The sequence below is a fragment of the Pseudophryne corroboree genome, chromosome 4, assembly GCF_028390025.1.
Source record: "Pseudophryne corroboree isolate aPseCor3 chromosome 4, aPseCor3.hap2, whole genome shotgun sequence".
Taxonomy (NCBI): Eukaryota; Metazoa; Chordata; class Amphibia; order Anura; family Myobatrachidae; genus Pseudophryne; species Pseudophryne corroboree.
The window spans coordinates 406,827,097-406,854,380 of record NC_086447.1 but is presented as its reverse complement, the minus strand read 5'-3'; the positions used below and the strand labels follow the sequence as shown (position 1 = coordinate 406,854,380).

The following is a 27,284-nucleotide window of genomic DNA, read 5'->3' as shown; positions in this document are numbered from 1 at the left end:
TGATCCCAGGGCAATCGTTGTGGATGCCTTATCGGTGAGACAGGACCTTCATCTGGCGGATGGGTTTTCCTCTAATTACCTTATTATCCAGGGTGGTGAGAAAGTTTAAACAGGAAGACCAGCAGAAAATGGCAATGGATGCTCTACTTCTGCTCCCTCAATGTCCAGACCTACTAATGCAGGGTCCTGGTTATCACAGACATGTGGGTCGACTGTCTTTGACAGCGTGGCCATTGAAACCTCTATCCTCAGGTCAAGAGGATGCTTTCAAACAGTTTCAGAACAAGGAAACCTTCCTTAGCTTGCATTCATCACCAAATATGGCAAGCCTATATTCATTGGTGCAGTGAAATAAAATCTACAGCCACAACACACTGGCTATGCCCAATCTCACCAGATCTGGTAAACTATGCAGTGTTGGGCCTGGTGAATACTTGCATGGGGAACATCTGCAAACACCAGGTGCTGTAGGTGAATGGGACCCTAAAAATGTTTCAGAGTTTCCAGGGTCTTAGCATTCCTTCAGACAGGAATAGATGGCTTCCTTGAGAGAAGTAAGGATCGGCATCGACTGTAGAGTTCCAAAAGTAAATGACCAACTTACAGGGTGTGCGTACCTTTTTTCCAGGGTATGCTGCGTATTCAACCTTTGGTTGTTTTTCCTACAGTTCCGTGGGACTTGTTTAGTCCTGAAAGTCCTTCAAGTTGCCCCATTTGAATCGTTTAAAAATATGGATAAGTTGTCAGCTAGAAGAATATCAGACTTAGAGATTGTCTTATTGTTCCCAATTTCTGATGTTTGTCCATATAAAGTAGTTCTCAGAACTAGATCTGGGTATCTTCCTAAGGTGATGACTAAGTTCCACCTTAACAAAGGAAATATTGTCCTGACCTTTTAGGGTCTGCACTTTTTCTGCAGGAGATGCATCGCTGGACGTGATCCGTGTCATCAGAAAAGCATATTCTCTTTTCATTTTCTATTAGTTTCATAAGAGAGGATGACCTGCTGGTAGGCAGACACTGGCAAGATGACTTCAAATGACGAAGCATATTTTCAAGCTGATCTCCCTGTTCCGGCTAATGTCTCTGTTCACTCTACTCGTATGGTAGGTCCTTCATGGGCAGCACAATGTGGTGGTTAAACAGAACAGATATGTAAGGCAGCCATATGGTCTTCCATTTACACATTCATTAAGACATTATGCCTTGGATACCTTTGCCTCTCACGATGCTGAATTCGGGCGAATGATTCTCCTGAGCATCAGGAGCGTCCCCACTACTAAACGGCTTTGGGAAATCCCATTGTTATCCAGTTGATAACCTGTGGACCCTGCCGGAGAAATATACGTTATGGTAAGAACTTAACATTGATAACGGTATTTCTCCTAAGTCCACAGGTTCCACATGAATCCCACCCTGACTCGCCTGATTTGGGGATCCTTTTTTACTCACTAACCTCTTCCTTCTTGTACGGAAAGGTGTACATGTGTGCTCTTCTCACCTGATTAGGGTTCTACATAATGCTCCTGCCTTGAGTTTTGGAATACAACCTATTTGCCTGAGCCAGGGGGCGGGGATATATGGACGGGTCCGTTGCATGCTGGGAGGCCGGAAAGCTTTGACTGATTGGTGCAAATCCGCTGTCACTCCATCATATCCCATTGTTATCCTGTGGAACCTGTGGACTTAGGAGAAATACCGTTATCAACGGTAAGTTCTTACCATAACATATATTTTTAATGATTAAATTGTTCTATTTGTTTGTTTTAAACCAGAGTATTTCACTTATTGGTTATGCCATTCAGATAGTGCTAACCTGAGCATCAAATATCTCAGTTAAGGTATATTTGAAAAACCCATTTAATTCCCCCTGGACAAATCACTAATTTTATATGGATGCACAAAGGTTAGCGCCTGGTTCCTACACTAACCATTTGAAACTTGTCTTGTAAACTGGGGGTGTTTAGGGACTCCCATTCGTGTAAGACCCAAGCAGCTCCTATCACTGTGGTGGCACCATTTTGAGTCTCCACCCAACCAAAAATTATTCTCTGCTGTATTCATATTTTGAATCTGTAAAAGTGCATTTAATATTTTTGATATGTAACAGTAGAGTTGATAAGAGACGGAAACTGTCATAAATCTCGTCAAGGTACTGTATGCTGGGAATATAACTTTTTTATTCTTTTTTCTAAAGATAACATAAGCTGTCATATATAAATTTATTTTTATATATGTCATAAAGTGCTTCTGCTAAATATGAAATACTTAAATTGTAAGTTTTCATAAAGAAACCTATGTATGTGTTGCGTATGGAATAACAAAAAGGTGGGCATTTGTTTTTATTTTACGCTTTTTTTTAAATCAATTTCCTTCATTATTTAAACAATGGTGTTACAATAAGCTGGGTGCTTTATACTGCTGAGGATATAAGAAGTGACTTCTAATACTCAACAATTTACAGTGCCTTACTCTTAAAATATACTGAAGTGATGACTTCAGAACCCACTGTTTTCTAATATAATTCATATAATAGGGGTTTAAAGAAATATGAATAACACTAGTCTTTTATAGAATTAATGTGTAAATGTTAACCAAAATCTGTCTCATCTGTTATTTCACGTTTTACTAACAGGTTTTTTTTTTTTTTACATATTATGGGGAGTATATATAAATTGCTAAAAAAAAAAAAATTAACCAATCACCTGTGTAATCTATTTCATGCACCTTTTACATGTGTCGGGTTCTTTGTGAGGAAACTGGTACTTCTTTACACATTCATAGCAGTAGTAATGCTTGGTAATTGTATTATAATATTAGTAAAGGGACCAGACATTTGCTGGGTCATCTTACTCTGCCTGTGGGTCCACCCCTTCCTAGATTACAGTAGGTCTGTCCCAATTCTCTAGCAGTAGGAGCTGTTGAGGCGCATGCCCCGACTTCCACTGCACATTAATGTTGGAGACAGGACAACAATTAGAGAATTACAGTATATAGATGATGCAAACAGCTAATAAGTTGCTTATATGTTGTCCACAACCATTAGTGGTAATGCAGTTTAAAATTACTTAATCTTGATTAGATAAACACGTGCCGTTGCTTCTCATTCATCTTCTTAGAATAAGCACAGCTGTTTCACAATTGTAACATGGAGAAAACCTTTATAATTATAGCTCCCTGAGGATATTGTAAGTTTTAAATCTATTAAGAATTTTTTTATTATTTTGTTCACCTTATTTTGAAATACCTAATGTGCGATTAAAACAAATTCTACATACCTGTCAATTATACCTGCTTCATGTTGTTATTCTTTTTAAGTTTATTCCTCCTTTTCATTAACCCAATGCGCATGTTAAATGAAAGAAAATATGTTTGATATTTCAATAGTGCAAATATGGACTTTTATCAACATGCTTTTTTTTGTTTGATACAAGTTCATTTACTTTGTGTAAATCAAAATATACTGTATGACCATTAACATGGACCAGGTCATGACAGTCGTAACCCTTCCTCCCCCCAACCCCTTTTTAATAATCACCTGTGCCAGCACATTGCCGGCCTTTTTCCTCTCTGGTTTGATCTGTCAGTGGAATGGGTTGGGTACGAAATAGCGTCAGCCAGGATCTGACAGTCAGGAGACAGACAACAGCACTTAACTCTGAAATGTGTCTGGTTTCTGTCCGTCTGGATCCCGCTAAAGGCCTCCTGACTGTCGGGATCCCGATTGCTGATAACGGATCCTGGTGGGATTTTTAAATGTAAAATGGCAATAGCATTAGTTGAAATACAGTGGATAGAACATGACCGTAATGAATACAGCAGCTAGAAGGGCCTGTGCTTGAGTGAACTTACATTCTATTTGAGGAGGGCAAACCTGAAATATAGAGAGCATTTTTGACTCAAAGTGAAGATTTTGACATTTGTGCATGCGCATTAATGTGATTAATATAGGAGAGAGTTGAGTAAGCACAAAAATACATTTTGGGCATTGTTTAAAGATTAAATCACTCTGGGAGAGTCTGTTTGGGCTTTGGTAGGGGAAGTCAATAAAAGGTTAGCATCACAGGATAAGTCATGTAGTCATGCTTAACAAGAAAGTCAAGGCCAAAATCGATAAAAAGAGGCGTGCTTTCAAAGCATTTAAATCTAATGGAAAGGAGGATTTATTCCAGTACTACAAGGAATGCAGTAAAAGATGCAAAAATGTAATAAGAGCAGCTAAAATTGGAAACAAAAAGCAAATTGCTAGAGAGTAAAACCAATCCTAATTTTGTTTAAATACATAAACAGTAAAAAGGTTAAAGAAGGAAAAAATAGGTCCATTAAAAGATGAATTTGTAGTATTGTTAAATGATGCCGAATCAAAAGCAGAGATACTGATCACATTTTTTTATCAGTGTTCACCAGAGAAGAACTGGTGGTGGGAGTAGTTCATAGCGATAGTGACAGTAAGTATTCATGGTTATATACTTGTTCAAGTGAAGAAGTAGTCGGGGAGATATTACACAAAATAAAGATTAGTAAATCACCTGGCCTGGACGGACTTCATCCGAGGGTTCTTATGGAGCTTAGGTCACAACTAGCAAGACCCCTATACTTGATTTTCAATAGTTCAGTAAGATCTGGCATGGTACCGAAGGATTGGCGTATAGCAGAGGTAGTGCCATTATTTAAAAAGGGATCCAAAAATTGTCCGGGTAACTTTAGTCCGGTTAGTTTGACATCTATAGTGGGGAAAATATTGGATGGAATTCTAAGGGATAGCATACAGGAGTATCTGCAGACCACTAAGATTATTAGCAAGAACCAGCATGGGTTTGTGAGGGACAGATCATGTCAGACTAACTTAGTTAACTTCTACGAGTAAGTGAGCGACAATCTTGACGAAGGAAAAGCAGTGGATGTGGTCGACTTAGATTTTGCAAAAGCCTTCAATACAGTGCCTCACAGGAAACAAATCATCAAATTAAAAGAGTTGGGCCTAGGAAAAACTGTTTATACATGGATAAGTAACTGGCTGGACAACAGGGTACAGCGAGTAATGGTCAACGGGAAGTTCTCAAGCTGGACACCAGTAGTCAGCGGAATACCATCGGGGTCCGTACTTGGGCCACTACTGTTCAACATATTTATCAATGACCTAGAAATAGGCCTGGAAAGCACAGTGTCAATCTTTGCAGATGATACTAAACTGTGTAGGGTAATTAATTCAGAAATAGATGTGGAGTCTCTGCAGAATGACTTATCTAAACTTGAAATGTGGGCGTCTAAATGGAGAATGAGGTTCAATATAGAAAAATGCAAGGTTATGCATTTCGGGACTAAAAATAAACTTGCATCCTGCATATTAAACCGGGAAAGTCTAGGGTTAACAGTTTTGTAAAAGGATTTGGGAGTATTCATTGATAATAAACTTAATAACCATATACAATGTCAAAGCGCAGTAAAGAAGGCAAGTAAGGTGTTAGCGTGCATAAAACGGGGAATTGAGACAAGGGATGAGGATGTAATTCTGCCACTGTGCAAAATCATTGGTACGTCCACACCTGGAATATTGTGTTCAGTTTTGGGCACCACTGTATAAAAAAGATATTGATGAACTTGAAAGGGTTCAAAGGCAAGCTATTAAATTGATTAAAGGGCTAGAGGGACTGGATTATGAGGAAAGGCTTACTAGGTTGAACATGTATACACTGGAAAAGAGGTGTCTAAGAGGAGACATTAATATCTTCAAATATGTAAATGGGCACTACAAAGAGATATCAGAGGAATTCTTTATTAAAATAACTCTGTTTAGGACATGTGGGCACTCGCTGAGGCTGGAGGAGAGAAAATTATGCACGCAACGGTGGAAAGGGTTCTTCACTGTTAGGGCAATAAGGATTTAGAATCCCCTTCCAGGGAAGGTGGTAATGGTGAACACTGTAAATGCATTTAAAAGGGGATTGGATGCATTTCTGATTGAAAAGGATATCCAAGGTTACAACATTTAAAATATTGAAGTTGTTATTCCGGGTGTTATATGATTTGTAGTTGTTAACTAGTCATAAAACATTCTTCAGCAGGTACATTAAAATCAACTCAATACAAAATACAGGTTGAACGCGATGGGCATTTTGCCTCTTTTCAACCTTGAATACTATGTTAGGAGCGAGACATGGATTTCACAGGTGTGTGAAGGTTTGAGTACAAGATTGAGAGTGCTTTGAGAAGAGAGTTGAGCTGTACAATTGTGTCCTGACTTATCTAGCATTTTCTACCACATAGTGTGAGATAATGTAGATGCCACATCTTTAGTGTACTAAATCGCTAGTCAATGTAGCACCACTTTCAAATGGCAGATGTGTATCTAAAAATGTACTGTGTTTATGTTAAACAACCATTGTCAAACAATTGAAATCTTGGCTCATCCCCACAAACAAAGCATCATCAGTTTCCGATTTTCTCTGACGTCCTAGTGGATGCTTTGGAACTCCGTAAGGATCATGGGGAATAGACGGGCTCCGCAGGAGACTGGGCACTCTAAAGAAACGATTAGGTACTATCTGGTGTGCACTGGCTCCTCCCTCTATGCCCCTCCTCCAGACCTCCGTTAGAATCTGTGCCCGGCCAGAGCTGGGTGCTCCTAGTGGGCTCTCCTGAGCTTACTAGTAAATAAAGTATTTATTAGGTTTTTTATTTTCAGTGAGCTTCTGCTGGCAACAGACTCACTGCTACGTGGGACTAAGGGGAGAGAAGCAAACCTACCTGCTTGCAGCTAGCTTGTGCTTCTTAGGCTACTGGACACCATTAGCTCCAGAGGGTTCGAACACAGGCACCTGTCCTCGATCGTCCGTTCCCGGAGCCGCGCCGCCGTCCCCCTTGCAGAGCCAGAAGAACAGAAGCTTGAAGACGACGAAATCGGCGGCTGAAGACTCCTGTCTTCATTAAGGTAGCGCATAGCACCGCAGCTGTGCGCCATTGCTCCCAGCACACTTACACACTCCGGTCACTGTAGGGTGCAGGGCACTAGGGGGGGCGCCCTGGGCTGCAATTGAAGTACATTTGGTATAAAAATACATATATGCATTCTGGCACTGTATATATGTAAAATCCCCCGCCATTTTTTTACACAGAAAGCGGGACAGAAGCCCGCCACTGAGGGGGCGGGGCCTTCTTCCTCAGCACACCAGCGCCATTTTCTCTTCACAGCTCCGCTGGAAGCAGCTCCCCAGGCTCTCCCCTGCAGTATCCAGGTACAAGACGGGTTAAAAAGAGAGGGGAGGCACATAAATTTAGGCGCAAATAAGACATAAAAAGCAGCTATTGGGTAAATCACTTATTATCAGTGAAAATCCCTGTGTTATATAGCGCTGTGGTGTGTGCTGGCATACTCTCTCTCTGTCTCCCCAAACGACTTTGTGGGGTCCTGTCCTCAGTCTAAGCATTCCTTGTGTGTGTGCGGTGTGTCGGTACGGCTGTGTCAACATGTTTGATGAAGGTTACGTGGAGGCGGAGCAAGGGCAGATAAGTGTGGTGTGTCCCCCCCCGTCGGGGCCGACACCTGATTGGATGGATATGTGGAAGGTCTTAAATGACAATGTAAACTCCTTACATAAAAGGTTTGATGACGCTGCAGCCTTGGGACAGCCGGGGTCTCAGCCCGCGCCTGCCCAGGCGACTCAGAACCCGTCAGGGGCTCATAAACGCCCTCTATCTCAGATGGTTGACACAGATGTCGACACGGAGTCCGACTCCAGTGTCGACGATGATGAGGCACATTTACAGTCTAAAATGACTAAGGCCATCCGATACATGATTATTGCAATGAAAGATGTATTACACATTTCTGAGATTAACCCTGTTAATACCAAGAGGGTTTATATGTTTGGGGAGAAAAAGCAGCCAGTGACACTTCCCCCATCTGATGAATTAAATGAATTGTGTGAAGAAGCGTGGAGTTCCCCTGATAAGAAATTAGTGATTTCTAAGAGGTTACTGATGGCGTACCCTTTCCCGCTGTTGCCTTATAGGTAATTGTCTGCACTTAGTATAATATTAGGGCAATGGATATTGTCTGAATCAAAATATAATTCATTATAAATAGGCGATGTTACCATAGTGGACAGTATACTGGATATATATAGTAAGGAATAGATATGAAATAAGTTTGAATGTATGAGGTAATGTTTAGCTGATTTAAGAGATTAGGTTTGTGTATGTGTTTATATAGATATACTGTATATTTGTGTTTTACAGCAAGATGGTAAAAAATAGTGTAGGGAACAGGTTTATTCTGCTCTAGTCATAAATAAGGCCAGAGAGGTTACAGTAAGATCAAGAGTCATTGTAGAGAAAAGGTATTAGGCCATAAATGATAATAGGTATGTGACAGAGCTCTGTTGGTCATTGGAATTCACAGGTGTGCTTACAGTAGATCAGAATCTACTGGTTTGTCTATTGTCCAGTGAAGGTTAAAAGCTAGGGAGCATCAATTAACTACTATGAAAAGAGATCACATCCATTGATAAAACATTGTGTAACCGACCCCAGGAAAACTTGTCAATACAACAGAACTTTGGATGAAAAGACATTCCAGATTTTACAATACTATACTTGCTTAAGGCAGTGTGGACACCACACTTTTATGACACCATGCCTCCGTGAACAGGACACGACAGCCCAGTTCAATGTTTGTTTTATTACACCTTGGAATCTGACAAACCTATAATTACCTATTCCATTGGAAACTATGAGAATATGATAGTTTGAATTGGTAAAATATGAGATAAAAGGACCAGACTTGTAGTTAGGAGTTAGTAAGGAGAGGAGGGAGAAGGAAGGAGGAGAAGGACAGAAGGAAGGAAGTCAGTCAGGAGGAGAAGTCATGGAGAACATGCAGAAGGAATGATTCTTGGGATGGCAATCTTTAACTTGCAAGTATACATTTTATGATAATAATTGAAACTGTTTGTGAAACTTATGTCATGTTGTTTTATGTTATGTAACGAAGGAAACATAGCATAGCTTAATATAATTATAATTAGTATATATATCACTACTGTGTATATCTTATTCTGTACGATTTGATCTGCCTGTAAATAAAGAATCATATAAAAAGAGCGGTAATATTCAAGCTTGAACTCTCTTTAAGGAATCTTAACTTCATAATTTCATAAGTCATATATATATAAGGACTGCATATATTTATCAGCCAATTAATTTGTAAGCCTGACATAATATATTTGCAGATATATATGATAACGCATATTAATTTAAATATATCCATATATTAATAACCATATATGTTATATTAAATATTAATATTCATAAATATGATTCCATAAATCAATATTGGCGACCATGAAGGGACTTGTTATTACTGAATCTGATTATCTGATCTATAATATTTATGAGGAGTAGCAGATGCTATAAGCTGGCTACCAAATCTGCAGAATCACGGTGGGGATGTATCTATGAAAATTTATTACCATTGTGTAATGTCAATTTTGTATTCTGTATAACCTAGGATAAATGTGTTAGTGCAATATACGTTATTTTAACTAACATAATATCTATTAGGAAGCAGCACCAAAGGCTATAAGCCTGCTGGCAAAATACAAGATCACAGTGGAATAGGTTACAAATGAGAATAAAGAATTTAAAGGCCTAGAATAGAAAATGTGCACAGTGGAAAAGAGTATTTCCAAATAAATGAATAAATGTACCAGGTATTAGAGTTTAACCTTAAGACACCGGTCAATCTTAAGGAGAGGATACCTTCAGTACTAAAAACAAAGAATATAAAAATTTAGCATTGTAAATGATTGCAATGTTAAAAATGCAAAAGTTTTCTGTAGCATTAAGAAAAATGCGCAGAACTGCGGCTTTAGAAGCCAAACAGAAATGTAAAGAAGAATCAGGTTCGCGTCTTCGTAAGGCGTGCCTGACCATTAATGCAAAAATGCATTCATTATTTAAGTCCCTTAAACAGAAAAATAAACAGAAAAAGTTTGGGGCAGAAGCAAAAAGCCTGGCAGATTGTAAGCAAACTGTCATGACCTCTCAGGAGGAGATAAAAGGAAGTACAAGGGAGAACATTGTAGATGTAGGTGAGACTCAGGACAGCATTGTCCATGTGCAGCACACAGAGTCTGCTATGGTCACACAGACCACCAGCAGAACAGCCTCTTTGGTAAATGAAGAAAGTAGCAATGTGCCGGATGTGTCTATCATCAGACAGCACATTAATGTAAAGGAGGTAGCAGCAATAGGAGATGTCCCCTATACTGTGTCTAGTAAGGGGGAAGATCATTGTAACTCAGATTATGAGTATTCTGCTGAATACACTCTCAGAGTTCCCAATGTAAATGAAGAATTTGTTATGCCCTTAGGCAAAGGTGAATTGTCAGCAGATTTAAACACTGATAGCAGCAGTACAGTGCACACAGGGGTGGGGAAGTTCCCCATGGTGAAAACTCCCATGGCAACCAGAGTTGCAAACCTTGAAATGTATTCACCTGGAAACATGTTTAAAGGGAAAATCCATGAAATTAATTCAGGAATGCATGTTTACAAACAAAGTTCCCAAACTTATGTAACCCCCACAGAGCACTCAGAGACTTCTAGTGATGGTGCAAATGTTTGCATGCTCTCAGAGAGACCACATGCAGAGTGTCATTCTGCAAACCACACACCAATTAACAATGACAAAAAGGATCACCAGGATGAAAATGTTTTTATGCCCTGGTGCCATAACCATTTTATTACAGGTGTGGAAAGACAGAAAGCCCTGGGACCTGCAATACATATTTGGCAAAGTTTAACAAGTTTCTCTCCCCACAAAAGTAGGTTTTTTCAGAAGCTCCAAGATTCTTCCAAACTAAGGAGCCACACCAAGCAGCAAACGCTATGGTTAAAGACAGTCTGGGACCAGGCTGCATCACAAGGGAGTATGGTCACAAGTGAATACGGTAGTATCATTCCTTTACTTGTTAGATCCAATGAAGCCATTGTTTGCTTTGATGTTCAAACAGCCACAGTTTCCAAATTAAACCTGCATCATATCTGCAGCGACAATTGTGCTGTCATTGACACACAATGTGACAGGAAAGATTGGCACAGGCCAGAAACAATTGTTTGTTTGTTATTCAATCGTTAAAAGACACATTTGTAAATTCTGTACCTGATAACATGCAGCAGATAGGACAGAATGCATAGCAAGCTATGTTAAATCACTGTATAAATATCTGTGATAGTCATTGTATGTATTTTTGTTTGATTCATAGTAATCCTGGCAACCTGTATACAGAATGGTGCAAGACTCCAAAAAGACTCCAATTTACAAGGGAAAAGGTCTTCATTAACCCTTTCATCGCTGCTATCCAGCAAAATCTACATAGCATCCCTAAAGACTGATATATGGACAAATCCTCAAGGAGTTTTCCAGTTTCACAAGAAAGGGGAAGGTTTTCATTAACCCTTTCATCACAAGTAATCATTTACTTGTCTTTCAAACTACATGTACACTCCCACAACAGTGTACAGCACATCTCATCACTGTGATTATACAGAACTGTCTCATCCCTTCATATACCTTAATCACATATATGTAAACATTTGTCTGAGATATATTTTATATCATTGCATATATACCTTGTAAATATTTTATGTTTTTTTTATATATTACACAATAGATACTACCTATGCTTCCTTCGTAAAAGCTTCAAAAGTAATTAAATATCTAATACAGGATGGTATACCACGTTATAACAAATTGGGCCGAGATTATTAAGTGGGATGAATAATTCTCTTAATAAAGACTGTCACAAGTCTAAGATAATTATTTGTAGCATAACAGGGTCACTGTATATGCACATGGCTGCATATAAAATAATATTGGATGGAATTAGATATATTTAAAGCCATTCCTAAATGATATTTAATATCTGTTTGAAGCAAAATTATATTCATTTATTGTATTGATAGGATGTTACTATATACACATCAAAAGCATTTTAAATAATTATTAGTCAAAATATAGGTAGGATAGAAAACGCCTTTATATGGGTTAAACTGGTATAAGTTTATGTAAGATTGAGATGTATAAATAGGTACAAGGTAGAATAAGGAGATTTAAGACTGCATGGTAATTTATTCAGTGAGGAAATACAGAACAGAGTAGGTGTACTACTCACAGCCATTTGTGGTACTATTGCCCGAAGACAATTAAGACCTACTATTAACAAGCAAGGAAAGAAAGAAAGAAAGAAAAAAAAAAAGACTGTTTCATATATGCCTGTTCTATTCAAAATCACAACCTGTTTGTGCAAAAGCAATATGGACACTGGTCACAACTGCGGCATTGGATAAACGCAAAGGAAACAGAACTGCTAAAGACTGTATAAAGACTATTACTATTACTGAGGGTCGTCACAAGTACTGAATGTTCAAGACACAGCACTCGACGTACACAGCCCTCTGCCTCAAACAGCGAAATGGCAAGCAAAGGAGCAGCTGCTACGAAGAATTCTACTTCTAGTAATGGTGCAAATGTTGCAAACGCAAGGCCATAATGCAAACGCAAGGCATCTCCAATTGCAAGCAAACCACGCAGATGACAGTCTTATCCCAGTAAATTGCTACATACAAGAACAGCAAAAATGTCCAAACGTACTGATCCAGATACAGAAAAAAGGTCTACAATTGGGCTATGGTATTCCAAATGTCTGTAGAAATTAGTTTTCCTCATGAATACTGAATAAAAACCTCAGTTTTGTCTGCTTTAGTTAAAAAGTAGAATAAGGTTAGGTAAGCTAAGAATTTTTAGAGATTTTTAAAATCATAATGGTTATTATTATTACACTTATGGTATATATTATGGTTACAACGAAAGTTATGTTTGAAGGAATATTTTGAAATGTATTTGGAAGCAATTACGCTAGTTTAATGTGTGGCCAATCAAAAGAATTTCTCATGGCCACAAGGGGGCGACTGTTGCCTTATAGGTAATTGTCTGCACTTAGTATAATATTAGGGCAATGGATATTGTCTGAATCAAAATATAATTCATTATAAATAGGCGATGTTACCATAGTGGACAGTATACTGGATATATATAGTAAGGAATAGATATGAAATAAGTTTGAATGTATGAGGTAATGTTTAGCTGATTTAAGAGATTAGGTTTGTGTATGTGTTTATATAGATATACTGTATATTTGTGTTTTACAGCAAGATGGTAAAAAATAGTGTAGGGAACAGGTTTATTCTGCTCTAGTCATAAATAAGGCCAGAGAGGTTACAGTAAGATCAAGAGTCATTGTAGAGAAAAGGTATTAGGCCATAAATGATAATAGGTATGTGACAGAGCTCTGTTGGTCATTGGAATTCACAGGTGTGCTTACAGTAGATCAGAATCTACTGGTTTGTCTATTGTCCAGTGAAGGTTAAAAGCTAGGGAGCATCAATTAACTACTATGAAAAGAGATCACATCCATTGATAAAACATTGTGTAACCGACCCCAGGAAAACTTGTCAATACAACAGAACTTTGGATGAAAAGACATTCCAGATTTTACAATACTATACTTGCTTAAGGCAGTGTGGACACCACACTTTTATGACACCATGCCTCCGTGAACAGGACACGACAGCCCAGTTCAATGTTTGTTTTATTACACCTTGGAATCTGACAAACCTATAATTACCTATTCCATTGGAAACTATGAGAATATGATAGTTTGAATTGGTAAAATATGAGATAAAAGGACCAGACTTGTAGTTAGGAGTTAGTAAGGAGAGGAGGGAGAAGGAAGGAGGAGAAGGACAGAAGGAAGGAAGTCAGTCAGGAGGAGAAGTCATGGAGAACATGCAGAAGGAATGATTCTTGGGATGGCAATCTTTAACTTGCAAGTATACATTTTATGATAATAATTGAAACTGTTTGTGAAACTTATGTCATGTTGTTTTATGTTATGTAACGAAGGAAACATAGCATAGCTTAATATAATTATAATTAGTATATATATCACTACTGTGTATATCTTATTCTGTACGATTTGATCTGCCTGTAAATAAAGAATCATATAAAAAGAGCGGTAATATTCAAGCTTGAACTCTCTTTAAGGAATCTTAACTTCATAATTTCATAAGTCATATATATATAAGGACTGCATATATTTATCAGCCAATTAATTTGTAAGCCTGACATAATATATTTGCAGATATATATGATAACGCATATTAATTTAAATATATCCATATATTAATAACCATATATGTTATATTAAATATTAATATTCATAAATATGATTCCATAAATCAATACCGCCAACGTACAGGTTACGTTGGGAAACATCCCCTAGGGTGGACAAGGCGCTGATACGCTTATCTAAAAAGGTGGCCCTGCCGTCTCAGGATACGGCCACCCTAAAGGAGCCTGCGGATAGAAAGCAGGAAGCTATCCTGAAGTCAGTGTATACACACTCTGGTACTCTACTGAGACCTGCTATTGCTTCAGCCTGGATGTGTAGTGCTGTAGCAGCGTGGACAGATACTCTGTTAGACGACATAGATTCCCTCGACAGAGATACTGTTTTGCTAACCCTGGGCCATATCAAAGACGTCATCTTATATATGCGGGATGCTCAGAGGGACATTTGCCTGCTGGGCTCTAGAATTAATGCTATGTCCATTTCTGCCCGGAGGGTCTTATGGACTCTGCAATGGACAGGAGATGCTGATTCTAAAAAACACTTGGAGGTTTTGCCTTATAAGGGTGAGGAATTGTTTGGGGACGGTCTGTCGGACCTCGTGTCTACAGCGACAGCTGGAAAGTCGACTTTCTTGCCTCAGGTTTCCTCACAGCCTAAGAAAGCACCTTATTATCAAATGCAGTCCTTTCGTTCCCAGAAAGGCAAGAGAGTCAGGGGCGCATCCTTTCTTGCCAGAGGCAGGGGTAGAGGTAAGAAGCTGCACCATGCAGCCAGTTCCCAGGAACAAAAGTCCTCCCCTGCTTCCACTAAGTCCACCGCATGACGTTGGGGCTCCACTGGCGGAGCCAGGTGCGGTGGGGGCGCGTCTCCAAATATTCAGCAACCAGTGGGTTCGCTCACAGGTGGATCTCTGGGCTATACAAATTGTATCTCAGGGATACAAGCTGGAATTTGAAGCGACTCCCCCCCCCCGCCGTTACCTCAAATCAGCCTTGCCAGCTCCCCACATGGAAAGGGAGGTAGTACTGGCGGCAATTCACTAGCTGTACCTCCAGCAAGTGATTATCAGGGTCCCCCTCCTTCAACAGGGAAGGGGTTACTATTCTACAATGTTTGTGGTACCGAAACCGGACGGTTCGGTGAGACCCATTCTGAATTTAAAATCCTTGAACACTTATATAAAGAAATTCAAGTTCAAAATGGAATCGCTCAGAGCGGTTATTGCAAGCCTGGAAGAGGGGGATTTTATGGTGTCGCTGGACATCAAAGATGCTTACTTGCATGTCCTCATTTACCCACCTCACCAGGAGTACCTCAGGTTTGTGGTACAGGACTGTCATTACCAGTTCCAGACGTTGCCGTTTGGCCTGTCCACGGCACCGAGAATATTTACCAAGGTAATGGCCGAAATGATGATACTCCTTCGGCAGAAGGGAGTTATAATTATCCCGTACTTGGACGATCTCCTCATAAAGGCGAGGTCCAGGGAGCAGTTGTTGGTCAGCGTAGCACTCTCTCAGGAAGTGTTTCAACAGCACGGCTGGATTCTGAATGTTCCAAAGTTGCAGCTGATTCCTTGTTTTTCCTGGGCATGATTCTGGACACAGAACAGAAGAAGGTGTTTCTCCCGGTGGAGAAGGCCCAGGAATTAGCATCTCTGGTCAGGAACCTCCTGAAACCAAAACAGGTATTGGTGCATCACTGCGTGCGAGTCCTGGTAAAGATGGTGGCTTCATACGAAGCCATTCCCTTCGGCAGGTTCCATGTGAGGATCTGTCAGTGGGATCTGTTGGACAAGTGGTCCGGATCGCATCTTCAGATGCATCTGCTGATCACCCTGTCCCCAAGGGCCAGGGTGTCTATTCTTTGGTGGCTGCAGAGTGCTCACCTTCTCGAGGGCCGCAGGTTCGGCATACAGGACTGGGTCCTGGTGACCACGGATGCAAGCCTCCGAGGATGGGGGGCAGTCACTCAGGGAAGAAACTTACAAGGGCTGTGGTCAAGTCTGGAGACTTCTCTACACATAAATATACTGGAACTAAGGGCCATTTACAACGCCCTGAGTCAAGCAGAGCCCCTGCTTCGAAACCGGCCAGTGCTGATTCAGTCAGACAACATCACGGCGGTCGCCCATGTAAACCGCCAGGGCGGCACAAGAAGCAGGATGGCAATGGCGGAAGCCACAAAGATTCTTCGGTGGGCGGAGAATCATGTGCAAGCACTGTCAGCAGTGTTCATTCCGGGAGTGGACAACTGGGAAGCAGACTTCCTCTGCAGACACGACCTCCACCCGGGAGAGTGGGGACTTCATCAAGAAGTCTTCACACAGATTGCAAAGCGATGGGAACTGCCACAGGTGGACATGATGGCGTCCCGCCTCAACAAAAAGCTAAAAAGATATTGCGCCAGGTCAAGGGACCCTCAGGCGATAGCTGTGGACGCTCTATTGACACCGTGGGTGTACCAGTCGGTATATGTGTTTCCTCCTCTTCCTCTCATACCCAAGGTACTGAGAATAGTAAGAAAGAGAGGAATAAGAACAATACTCATTGTTCCGGATTGGCCAAGAAGGACTTGGTACCCGGAACTGCAAGAAATGCGCACAGAGGACCCATGGCCTCTGCCTCTCAGACAGGACCTGCTGCAACAAGGGCCCTGTCTGTTCCAAGACTTACCGCGGCTGCGTTTGACGGCATAGCGGTTGAACGCCGGATCCTAGCGGAAAAAGGCATTCCGGATGAAGTTATTCCTACGCTGGTAAAGGCTAGGAAAGACGTGACAGCAAAGCATTATCACCGTATATGGCGAAAATATGTTGCTTGGTGTGAGGCCAGGAAGGCCCCTACAGAGGAATTTCAGCTGGGTCGTTTCCTGCACTTCCTACAGTCAGGGGTGACTATGGGCCTAAAATTGGGGTCCATAAAGGTCCAGATTTTGGCCCTCTCCATTTTCCTTCAAAAAGAACTGGCTTCACTGCCTGAGGTTCAGACGTTTGTTAAGGGAGTGCTGCATATTCAGCCCCCTTTTGTGCCACCAGTGGCACCCTGGGATCTTAACGTTGTGTTGGATTTCCTGAAATCCCACTGGTTTGAGCCACTTATTACCGTGGAACTAAAGTATCTCACGTGGAAAGTGGTCATGCTGTTGGCCTTAGCTTCGGCTAGGCGTGTGTCGGAATTGGCGGCTTTGTCATGTAAAAGCCCATATCTGATCTTCCATATGGACAGGGCAGAATTGAGGACTCGTCCCCAATTTCTCCCAAAGGTGGTATCATCGTTTCATTTGAACCAACCTATTGTGGTGCCTGCGGCTACTCGGGACTTGGAGGACTCCAAGTTACTGGACGTAGTCAGGGCTTTGAAAATATATGTTTCCAGAACGGCTGGAGTCAGGAAGACTGACTCGCTGTTTATCTTGCATGCACCCAACAAGCTGGGTGCTCCTGCTTCAAAGCAAACTATTGCTCGCTGGATCTGTAGCACGATTCAGCAGGCTCATTCTGCGGCTGGATTGCCGCATCCAAAATCAGTAAAAGCCCATTCCACAAGTAAGGTGGGCTCTTCTTGGGCGGCTGCCCGAGGGGTCTCGGCTTTACAGCTTTGCCGAGCGGCTACTTGGTCGGGTTCAAACACATTTGCAAAGTTCTACAAGTTTGATACCCTGGCTGAGGAGGACCTTGTGTTTGCTCATTCGGTGCTGCAGAGTCATCCGCACTCTCCCGCCCGTTTGGGAGCTTTGGTATAATCCCCATGGTCCTTACGGAGTTCCCAGCAGCCACTAGGACGTCAGAGAAAATAAAAATTTACTCACCGGTAATTCTATTTCTCGTAGTCCATGGTGGATACTGGGCGCCCGTCCCAAGTGCGGACTTTCTGCAATACGTGTATATAGTTATCGCTTAACTAAGGGTTATTGTTATGAGCCATCCGTTGAGTGAGGCTCAGTTGTTGTTCATACTATTAACTGGGTAAGGTTATCACAAGTTGTACGGTGTGATTGGTGTGGCTGGTATGAGTCTTACCCTGAATTAAAAATTTCCTTTCCTTGTAATGTCAGCTCTTCCGGGCACAGTTTCCCTAACTGAGGTCTGGGGGAGGGGCATAGAGGGAGGAGCCAGTGCACACCAGATAGTACCTAGTACCTGCGGAGCCTGTCTATTCCCCATGGTCCTTACGGAGTTCCCAGCATCCACTACGGACTACGAGAAATAGAATTACCGGTGAGTAAATTCTTATTTTTTCAGGTCGGAAGGGGTTCCGACTTATTCAGTCCCCAGCATTTTTATTCGACAAGTCGGGGAATTCGACTTGTCGAATAGTACGTGAATCAGCGGTATAGGTGCCGATTCATGTGCTTCTGAGGGAAACTAGGCCAAATTCGACAGGTTTTGGCCCCGTTTCCGACCATCTCAGTCCGACTTATAAAAAAAAGTCAAACTGAGAGGAGGAGAGGGGGAGAGCCGCGGGCAGCCGGGGGATAGCAGCGCTACATCACAGCGCTGCAGAAGGATGTGTCATAGCCGCCGTGCCACATCCTCCTGCAGTGCTGCTGTCTCCTGTCCCCCCGTCTGCCTGCGGCTCTCCCCCGTCTGCCCACAGCTCTTCCCCCTCTCCAGTCCCTCATCTTAATTCAACTTTTTTAAAGTTGAATTGCGATGGGCATTGAATAGCACTTGTCGTATCCATTCCGACAAAGCCATGTCGGAATGGATCCGAACCTAATTGAATATACCCCTAGGTGTGTCTGTTTATCTGTTAGGTTTCAGGATTGTCTGCCAACAGTGGCTTGCTACAGTTCCACTTCCATTTACTGCTATAATTTTAATCAGTGGAGCACAGGCCATCCAATGGTTGAACTGTGTACTGCATGGGTTAAACCATCTCACATCTTAGCGTGCCATGGCATGACTTTGTTGTAAGTTTTGTAAAGAGCTCAGGACTGCTGTTTAGTGCAATTTAAGTATAGGTGTATATTAGAGATGTGCAGGCTCGGATTTACTCGGTTCTTAACACAAACATTAACGTGAGTTCGGAGTTATTCAGATTTTTCTTATTGGCTATCCAAAACACGTGACTTCCGAGAGCTAATAAGATGCCATTTTGAGATCTGATTAAATCTGGGTAAATCCGAACCCGCATGTCTCTTGTATATATGGACACATCTGAATGAAGAGGTGGTGCTGAAAGCTTTGTTGGTAAGGGAGATTAGCTTGAATTTAGGGGGTCATTCCGAGTTGATCGCTTGCTGCCGTTTTGCGCAGCGACCAGGTTACTACTGCGCATGCACCGCAATGCGCATATACGCGTCATACGGCTACAAAGCGGATCGTTGCTGGACGATGGATTTAACGAAGAATCCATTCGCACAGCCGATCGCAAGGAGATTGACAGGAAGAGGGCGTTTGTGGGTGTCAACTGACCATTTTCAGGGAGTGTTTGGGAAAACGCAGGCGTGTCCAAGCGTTTGCAGGGCGGGTGTCTGACGTCAATTCCGGGAACAAAAAGACTGAAGTGATCGCAAGGGCTGAAGTTTTTTGTGCCGCTCGGCTGCACATGCGTTCGCACACATGCAAAGCAAAAATACACTCCCCTATGGGCGATGACTATGCGTTCGCACGGCGGCTACAAGTAGCGAGCTATCATCTCGGATTGACCCCCATAAGTCTGGAGGTCACAGTTAGGCAGTCAAGGAATTTTTCAGTGTGATGCAGCAGACGTGGGGGGTCATTCCGACCAGTTCGCACGCAGCAGTTCTTTGCACAAGCGATCGCAGCCCTGCTGTGCTAAAATACCCCCCCCCCCCGTAGGCGGAGATTAGTTGATCACACCAGCAGCAAAAAGTTGCTTGGTGCGATCAACTCTGAATGAGGGCCATGGAGTAGTGAGAATAAGATCATTGTGCTGTGGTTGTTAAAATAGATTGGTGGGGGAATTCCAGAACGAAGGTTACAGTGAGGGCGAAAGGTGATGAGACAATGCATAAGTAATTTTAACATCTTGGGTAGAAAAATACAGTATATGTATTTTTAAGGAGTAGGTAACTGGACTGAGGGGCAGGCTTAGAATAAAGTAGAAGGTGGATTTAAGTGTATACTTTTTCATCTTATAATTCTTTGTTTTTCAGGTGGTTTGGATGCATTGTCATTCTCCATTAGTTCCTTAACCTTGATTGGAATGTTAGCAACTATCACCTACACCGTAAGTTTATTTTATTTTTATTCTTAATTTCCTATATAGTGTCCTGAAATCTTATGTATAAACTGAAATTTCCTATGTGAAATTATTATGGTTCAGGCAATTCAGAATACCGTAGTAATCTTATTGTAACTCTGAACGTGCTACTATTCCTCAGTGAATATACATAAGACTGCTTTTTTCATATTATAGACTGAAAGTCTTTAGAAAGGAACACTTTTTAAAAATGAAAAAAGATGCATGTCCATTACAACTTAATATTACTAGTACACTTTCATGCTTTCAAGTAATACTTAAGTAGGTAATATACTGTATACCGCTTTACATTAGGCTAACAAGTACAATAGCTGCAATGGAATGTTAAATTGGTTGCTTTAACTTGGTGTGTTGCTATTAGTAAAAAGATATTCCATGATAATGATAACAATGAGCAACAAAAAGTTATTGCTTTAGAAAGTCTAGTTTATATTTTTTTATTGATCCAAGAGAGAGTTTTGGGTAATGGACAAGTGAACTTTTGCAGGATAATGGTAGAAGGGGGTCAGTATGAGATTCCGCCGCCCAGGATGCCGAACGTCAGGATCCCGACATCTGCATCACGATCGGTGGTACAGTATGCTGGCAGGGGACCGAGCGCAAAGAAGCTCCTTGCGGCATCGCTGTGCTCGCCACGCTGCGGGCTTTGTGGCAAGCTACGCACAGGTTTTATTCTCCCTCTATGGGTGTATACCATACCAGTGGCGGTATTGTGGCCCTGTCGGGATCCCGGTGTCACTATTGTGACATCCTGGATCCCTACTATCGGTATGCTGACCGCATACTGGTAGAAGATATTGAGTAAATTAGCAACTATGTACTAGCAACTATGTAAATTTGTAGTAGACCATAAGACCTGAGTGTGTTTTTAGTACAACCGAAGACCGTATGGAAGTTCTAGTCATATATCAGAAAGCTGTGTGCATTCACTTCAAGAATTAATTTCAATTTAAGGTTAATTCCTTTTCTTTCATTCGTGGGGGAATTCAGATACATGTGGTAATTTACCCAGGGGGAATAGGGTGGTAGCCTCTGGCTTTAATCCCTGGTTTTATTTTAATCAGAGACCCCATTTCTCGCCAGCTAAATTACCCTGATGACACCCATTAACACACAGAATCCGGTATAAGTTCCCGGACCTATGCATTACCATGTTCGCAGCTTTTGCGATCATGTCATTTAACACAGATTTCTTTTAACGAGCTCAGCTCTAAATGAATAAACTTGATGCTTCAATTAGCTTGTGGCAAATTATCACATCTAGTTGAATTCCTCCCCCTTAATATAGGAAGTTTGGAAAATAACTTCCCTGCAGTAGTGTTTACAGTGCCTCCACATGTCTGGACAGTACTGTACTATGGGTAGTCATACTTTATTTTCTAAAACCTTGCTGTATGAGGTTAGTGGTGTTTAGCCTCTCAGAAGGAGCTGGTTGTCTAAACTTGCTGGCAATGTAATGTATGCAGCCTATAGTTTAAATTGTGAGGGTGCTATTTCAGCCTCTTGTTGTTACCATATAAAAAAGACAGTTGTGCACAGTTGATTTCTGTCAACCCACCTCCCCCTTCTTCTCTTGATTTTCTATTTCCATCTTTATTTTGCAAAATGTGTAAGGTCCAGAATGACTACGGAGTACCAGTAGATGAGAAGGGATAACCTTGTGGCACTGCACATGTAGGGGGACATTCGCTGGGTTGGCCAGAACAAGGAGTGGCTGATGGAGGCTGATCAGACTGTAGCTGCTGAAGCAAGCCAGACAATGGATATCCTTGCTTCTGAGGCTCACCCTGTACTGGGCATTACAACGCATGTCCTGCGCGGGTCGAATACGTCTGCTAGGTCCATTTTATCTACACTGGGGAGTTACCTTTAAACTGCTATTAGGCATATGAAGGACGTGGACCCAGCAACAGCCCTGCAGCTGATGCAGCACTACCAAGCATCTGCTGACAGGCAAGCTCTGACTGCCGAGCATAAGGCTGACCGCGGGTACCATCTGGAGCTGGCCAGGCACAGCAGCAAGAATGTGAACTGGGTAGGAAGAAAGCCCGGCACAACTAATTCCCTGTGTTGGAGAAAAGAGACAGATTTGGAAGGACTTGTCGGAGGTTTGTGCTGGATCCCAGTTAATGGGTCAACTATTTAACACTGAGAAGGAAAGCGTTGGAGGCATTTGCCGACCTTCCCCAAGAACTGGATGGCGATTTCTGCACCATTAAGGAAGCACTGCTAAACTGATTTAACCTCATCCTGGAGATTTACAGACTGATATTCAGAGGCTTACAACACCACTAATCTGATGCATATTGTGGACTTTTGTCTCTACTGACAACCCTGTTCCATGAGTGGGTTGAGGTGGTGATGGTGACAGAATATGCCAAACTCAAAGACTTACATATCCAGGAGCAGCTTCTTGCATTGTGCCCAGCATATGTGAAATAATGGGTTGTGGATCATGACCCTGAATCATCTGATGAGATTACCAGCCTGTCTGACAAGTACATCACGAATAGGGCTCCGTCCGCAAAGAAACCATTTGGGATGTTCTGACAGTGGGCCTGGAAAGCGAGGCATCCTGGAGGGTCCTCCATATTTGCCCTTTCAACAACACCAGCTGCTGCTGCACTGTCTAGGGGGGTGGTGGGTAAACCTGTCTTGGGCAATGTCTGCAGGTGTTTTACTTGCAACACAGTGGTGCACATCAGTGCCAAGTGCCTTTCCAAGCAGAAGGCTGTGTCCCTTACTGTAGGAGGTCTAGCAGGGAAATCAGTGCCAACTCTCCTGTGTGTTGGGTGATCCCAGAAACAACCAAGGGACAATATGCAAAAGGTACAAGTCTGTGACCAGGTAACAATTGGGATGCATGACTTTTGGGCAGACGTGACATTGATATACATCCAGACTTAGTACACCCTGAGAATACTTTGCTTGGGAGAACAGTGTCTGTACAGGGAGTGAGCGGAGTTCACCATGCGGTACCACTACAGGTCATGGAATCTGTGATGGTGAGGTACTTGCGGACCTGCCTGCCATTGTACTGTTAGGCAAAGATTTTAGTAGAATGCATGCCACATATGTACCTGACAGTGATACTGTTCCCGCTGTTACTGTATGCCACATGCTAATTGGCATGTCTTGTCTGTAATGAAAGGTCAGCATGTATTGTGGATAATGTTGATAATGCAGGGAAGAATTTCTTTCAGCCTGCCAAGACAGAGACATAAGGAGTAATAATGCGTGTTCTAATGAAAAAACGGTGATGTACAGTTATCTAATGACCGTGATGTTGCTAATGATGCAATGATACCGGCAAAGGTGACCCCCGGCTGACCAGCACAGCACAAGTACAGATGTAGGTGATAGTGAAATGAATACAAAATGTTCTGTTCTAGAAAATAATCCTTTTGTAGTTCCACAGGGCTGGTCAGTCAAAAATGGGTCAGACTTCATATCATAATAAACTTGCAGATGGAAATGGGTCGGGGCAAAATGTCAATGTTATGAACATGAGTGACTACCCGCAGTGCTGCCCCAGAGGGTGCATGTACATTAACCACTGCCAACCAGGACAAGTGTGCATTAACCCCTGCAGGGGTGGGAGACAGTTCATTCATAAGCAATCCCCCTTCCCTCTCCCATCTCTCTTGTGAGAGCAGAGGTGGGGATCAACCCACTGACCAGATAGAGCCAGGGTAAAGGTGGATGTTTATATCGAGTCAGGATTAAGTTTCTGTGGATATGATGAAGAGTGATCCTGTCACTTTACCTTTGCCAAGTTGGGAGAGTGACCATACTTTTAAAAATATGGTGTCTCCTGGTGCCCTCCTGATTTAGGCACCAGGAGACTAGAAGTTTATAATGGTTATTTGCAGGAGCTTGATATGGAGATAAGCAACCCTAGTCTCGTGGAGATTGAACAGAGATAGAAATGACCCTACCCAATAGTACCGCATCTTGATGATGTGAATTATGTAGTTGGCGCAAGAGGTGGGCCAGGAAATAATACCATATTAACATGCTTAAAGCGTATCATGACAGGAAAACATGTGTTTCAGATGTGTATAACTTGCCTGATAATGAACACAAATCTGACCCCCATGGTGTAGACCTGGCAGTGGCTGCCCAGGAAGGAGGGTCACTAACCGATGCTCACAGAGTTGAGATGCCGTCAGCAGTACAGCTAGCTAACACCCTACACCCATGTCAGGCCCATTTTACAGGGAAGCCTGGCAAAATGCATCTAGTGACACATCATGTGAACACTGGCAATCCGACTCCCTTGCGACATGCAGCATACCAAATTGCCCCAGAAGTAATAGCATATATAGATCCTGCTGCTAGGGTTGGTTCAGAGGTCCAACATTTCTTGGGCTGCCCCAGTGGTACTGGTCCCAAAGAAATGAGGAGGCACCCAGTTCTATGTGAACTATAGAAAGTTAAATAATGCCACTGTATTTGATGCCTATCCTATGCCTAGGATAGATGAATTGCTAGATCAGTTTGCCCAGGCATGCTATATCACTATCAGTAGGGGGTAATGGCAGATCACATTGTCACCTGAGGCTCATGAGCAGTCTGCTTATATCACCCTGTTTGGACTGATAGAGTTCCTGGTCATGCTCTTTGAGATGAAAAATGTTCCTGCGTTTTTCCAGCATCTTCTTAATGACCTACTGGAATGCCAGGGTAGGAAGAAAATCTGAAACACCTTGGTAGTGTTTTTAGCAAAATCACGGGTGCAGGCTTGACTATTAAGCCAGAAACACTTGGCATGACACTGTGTAGGGAGAGGTATTATGCGCCCTGTACTGAGCAAAGTGGAGGCTATCACAGCAATGACCTACCCCTTGGGATAAGAAACAGGTCAGGTCATTCTTGGGGACTGCAGGGTACTACTGTAAATTTGTATTCAACTATGTTGCCCTTACCAAGCCCCTAACTTACCTGACCCAAAATAAGCATCTGATTCTGGTTGGTTCAGCGATTTTTCGGCTTTACAAGCTTTGATTGCAAGTTCATTAAAGGGTTTTTTTTTTTGTTTTTTTTGGTAGCCCCAATTACCTCCCTCACCCGAAAAGGAGTTAATCCTTCTAAATGACCTCCTGAAGGGCTCTCAGCTGTCCAGCTGCTCAAACGGGCCTTCATCTCAGCACCAGTCTTCGATAACCTGATTTGAACCTGCCATTTAACTTGGAAATGAATGCCTCTTCTGTGGGAGTGGGGTCTGTACTCTCTCAGATATCTGAGGAGGATAGACTCCAACCTTATGGTTACTTCTCAAGGACTTTTCTTTAGGTAGAGAGGAACTTTGATTGGGGAACAAGAGTTACTGGCCATCAACCTGGAATAATAGCGCAGTCTTTTTGAAGGAGCAAAATTCACGGTCTCCATTTTTACTGACCACAACAATTTACTTTACTTACAGAATGCCCAGTTTCTCAACCCAAGACAATCTTGTTGGGACAAGTTTTTTTTACCATGTTCGATTTCAAATTATCTTTTTGCCCAGGTTCTCGGAATGGAAAAGCGGATGCCCTCTCTCATTCCTTCACATCCGGAAATAAGGAGGTCGAGAAATATTTGATTCTGAGCCCAGCAGTATTCGCTAAAACTGGGATCTCCTCTTCTCCTGCACTCGTCAACACCTTTGTAGCTCCTAGCCTACGAAATTGGCTTCTTCGTTGGGCTCACTGCTCACGTTTTTATGGTCATACCGGTGTCCAGAAAACTTTTATTCGGCAAGCTTACTGGTGGCCCTCAGGGAAGACTGATGTCAAAGACTTTGTCTCCTCTTGTTAGAAATGTGCTCAGCATAATAGACCGCGCAAAGTTCCTGCAGTGGAACTTCAGCCTCTAATGGTGCCCAATCGCCTGTGGACCCATTTATCCATGGATTTCATTATGGATCGCCCTATTTGTGGAGGTTATCGAGTATGGGTATCCAAACACAATACGTAGGAAGAGATGTGAGCCTATTTTGAATATGCACAGGAGATGAAAGGTATAGGAAATAGTAAAATGTCTAACCAACCCATAGTGTTTCATATATGCACAAATACATCCAAACCATTTTATATTGGTTGGAGGTGCACCAGAAAGCAAGGTACAATAAAGCAAAATAAGGGTTAGGAACACTATTAGTAAGTCTTACCAAAGAAGGCTTTCTGTGCGGTGCATTCTTTTTTAAGTTATAATGTAAATTAAAATATAAGTTTTAATAGTCCATCCTTAAAAAAAGGGGAGGATTAAGGAAATGACAGTGTATAGTCTGCCAGAAAAGTAGGGGCAAAGGGAGTGGAGAAAGAATAGGAAAGGCTAAATTTAAAAACATGGTAGGGAGTTAACCCCAGTATAACTTGGCTCAATGCTTGGTGTCCTTACTGTTTTTGTAAAAAATAAATAAAATAAAAAAATTTTACATTTAGATCTACCCCTGCATTTCTATCTCTAAAAATATCTGGTACAAAAGTGGGTAGTAATTACCTTATTCCTTCAGTATAGTAATAATGTGTTTTCACCCCAAATTTTCTGATCTTCAGGGGTACCTCCTATATGGCACTTTTTGCCCAGTAATGATAATTTTGGCTATTAACAGCCATACTGTCCATAATTTCTGGCAATACTCAAAAAGGGCAAATCAAGGACACTTTTTTGTTTCTATAACCAAGTATGAAATAGTTGGTAAGTAGAATATCAGACCAACATGTATGGTAGTGTCTAGGGGCAATGGCTTTTCTTAACTGTAAAATTTGTTGTAATGTCTAGGCATAGACACTCTGTTATTTAGCAGACAAGTGGTTCCAGATCACGCATTTAGAGAACTCTATGTTCAGTTCACATGTTCTACTATATCCTTTAT

The 27,284-nt window shown here is 41.9% G+C and overlaps 1 protein-coding gene across 1 annotated transcript in view; it reads left to right on the top strand.

The window, feature by feature from the left end:
• Window positions 1–27,284, top strand: part of LMBRD1 (LMBR1 domain containing 1) — a 677,250-nt gene that overhangs the window by 314,142 nt on the left and 335,824 nt on the right. The window contains exon 7 of the mRNA XM_063916757.1: window positions 20,319–20,392. Coding sequence (XP_063772827.1) covers window positions 20,319–20,392 — 74 coding nt within the window. The remainder of the gene's footprint in view (window positions 1–20,318; window positions 20,393–27,284) is intronic.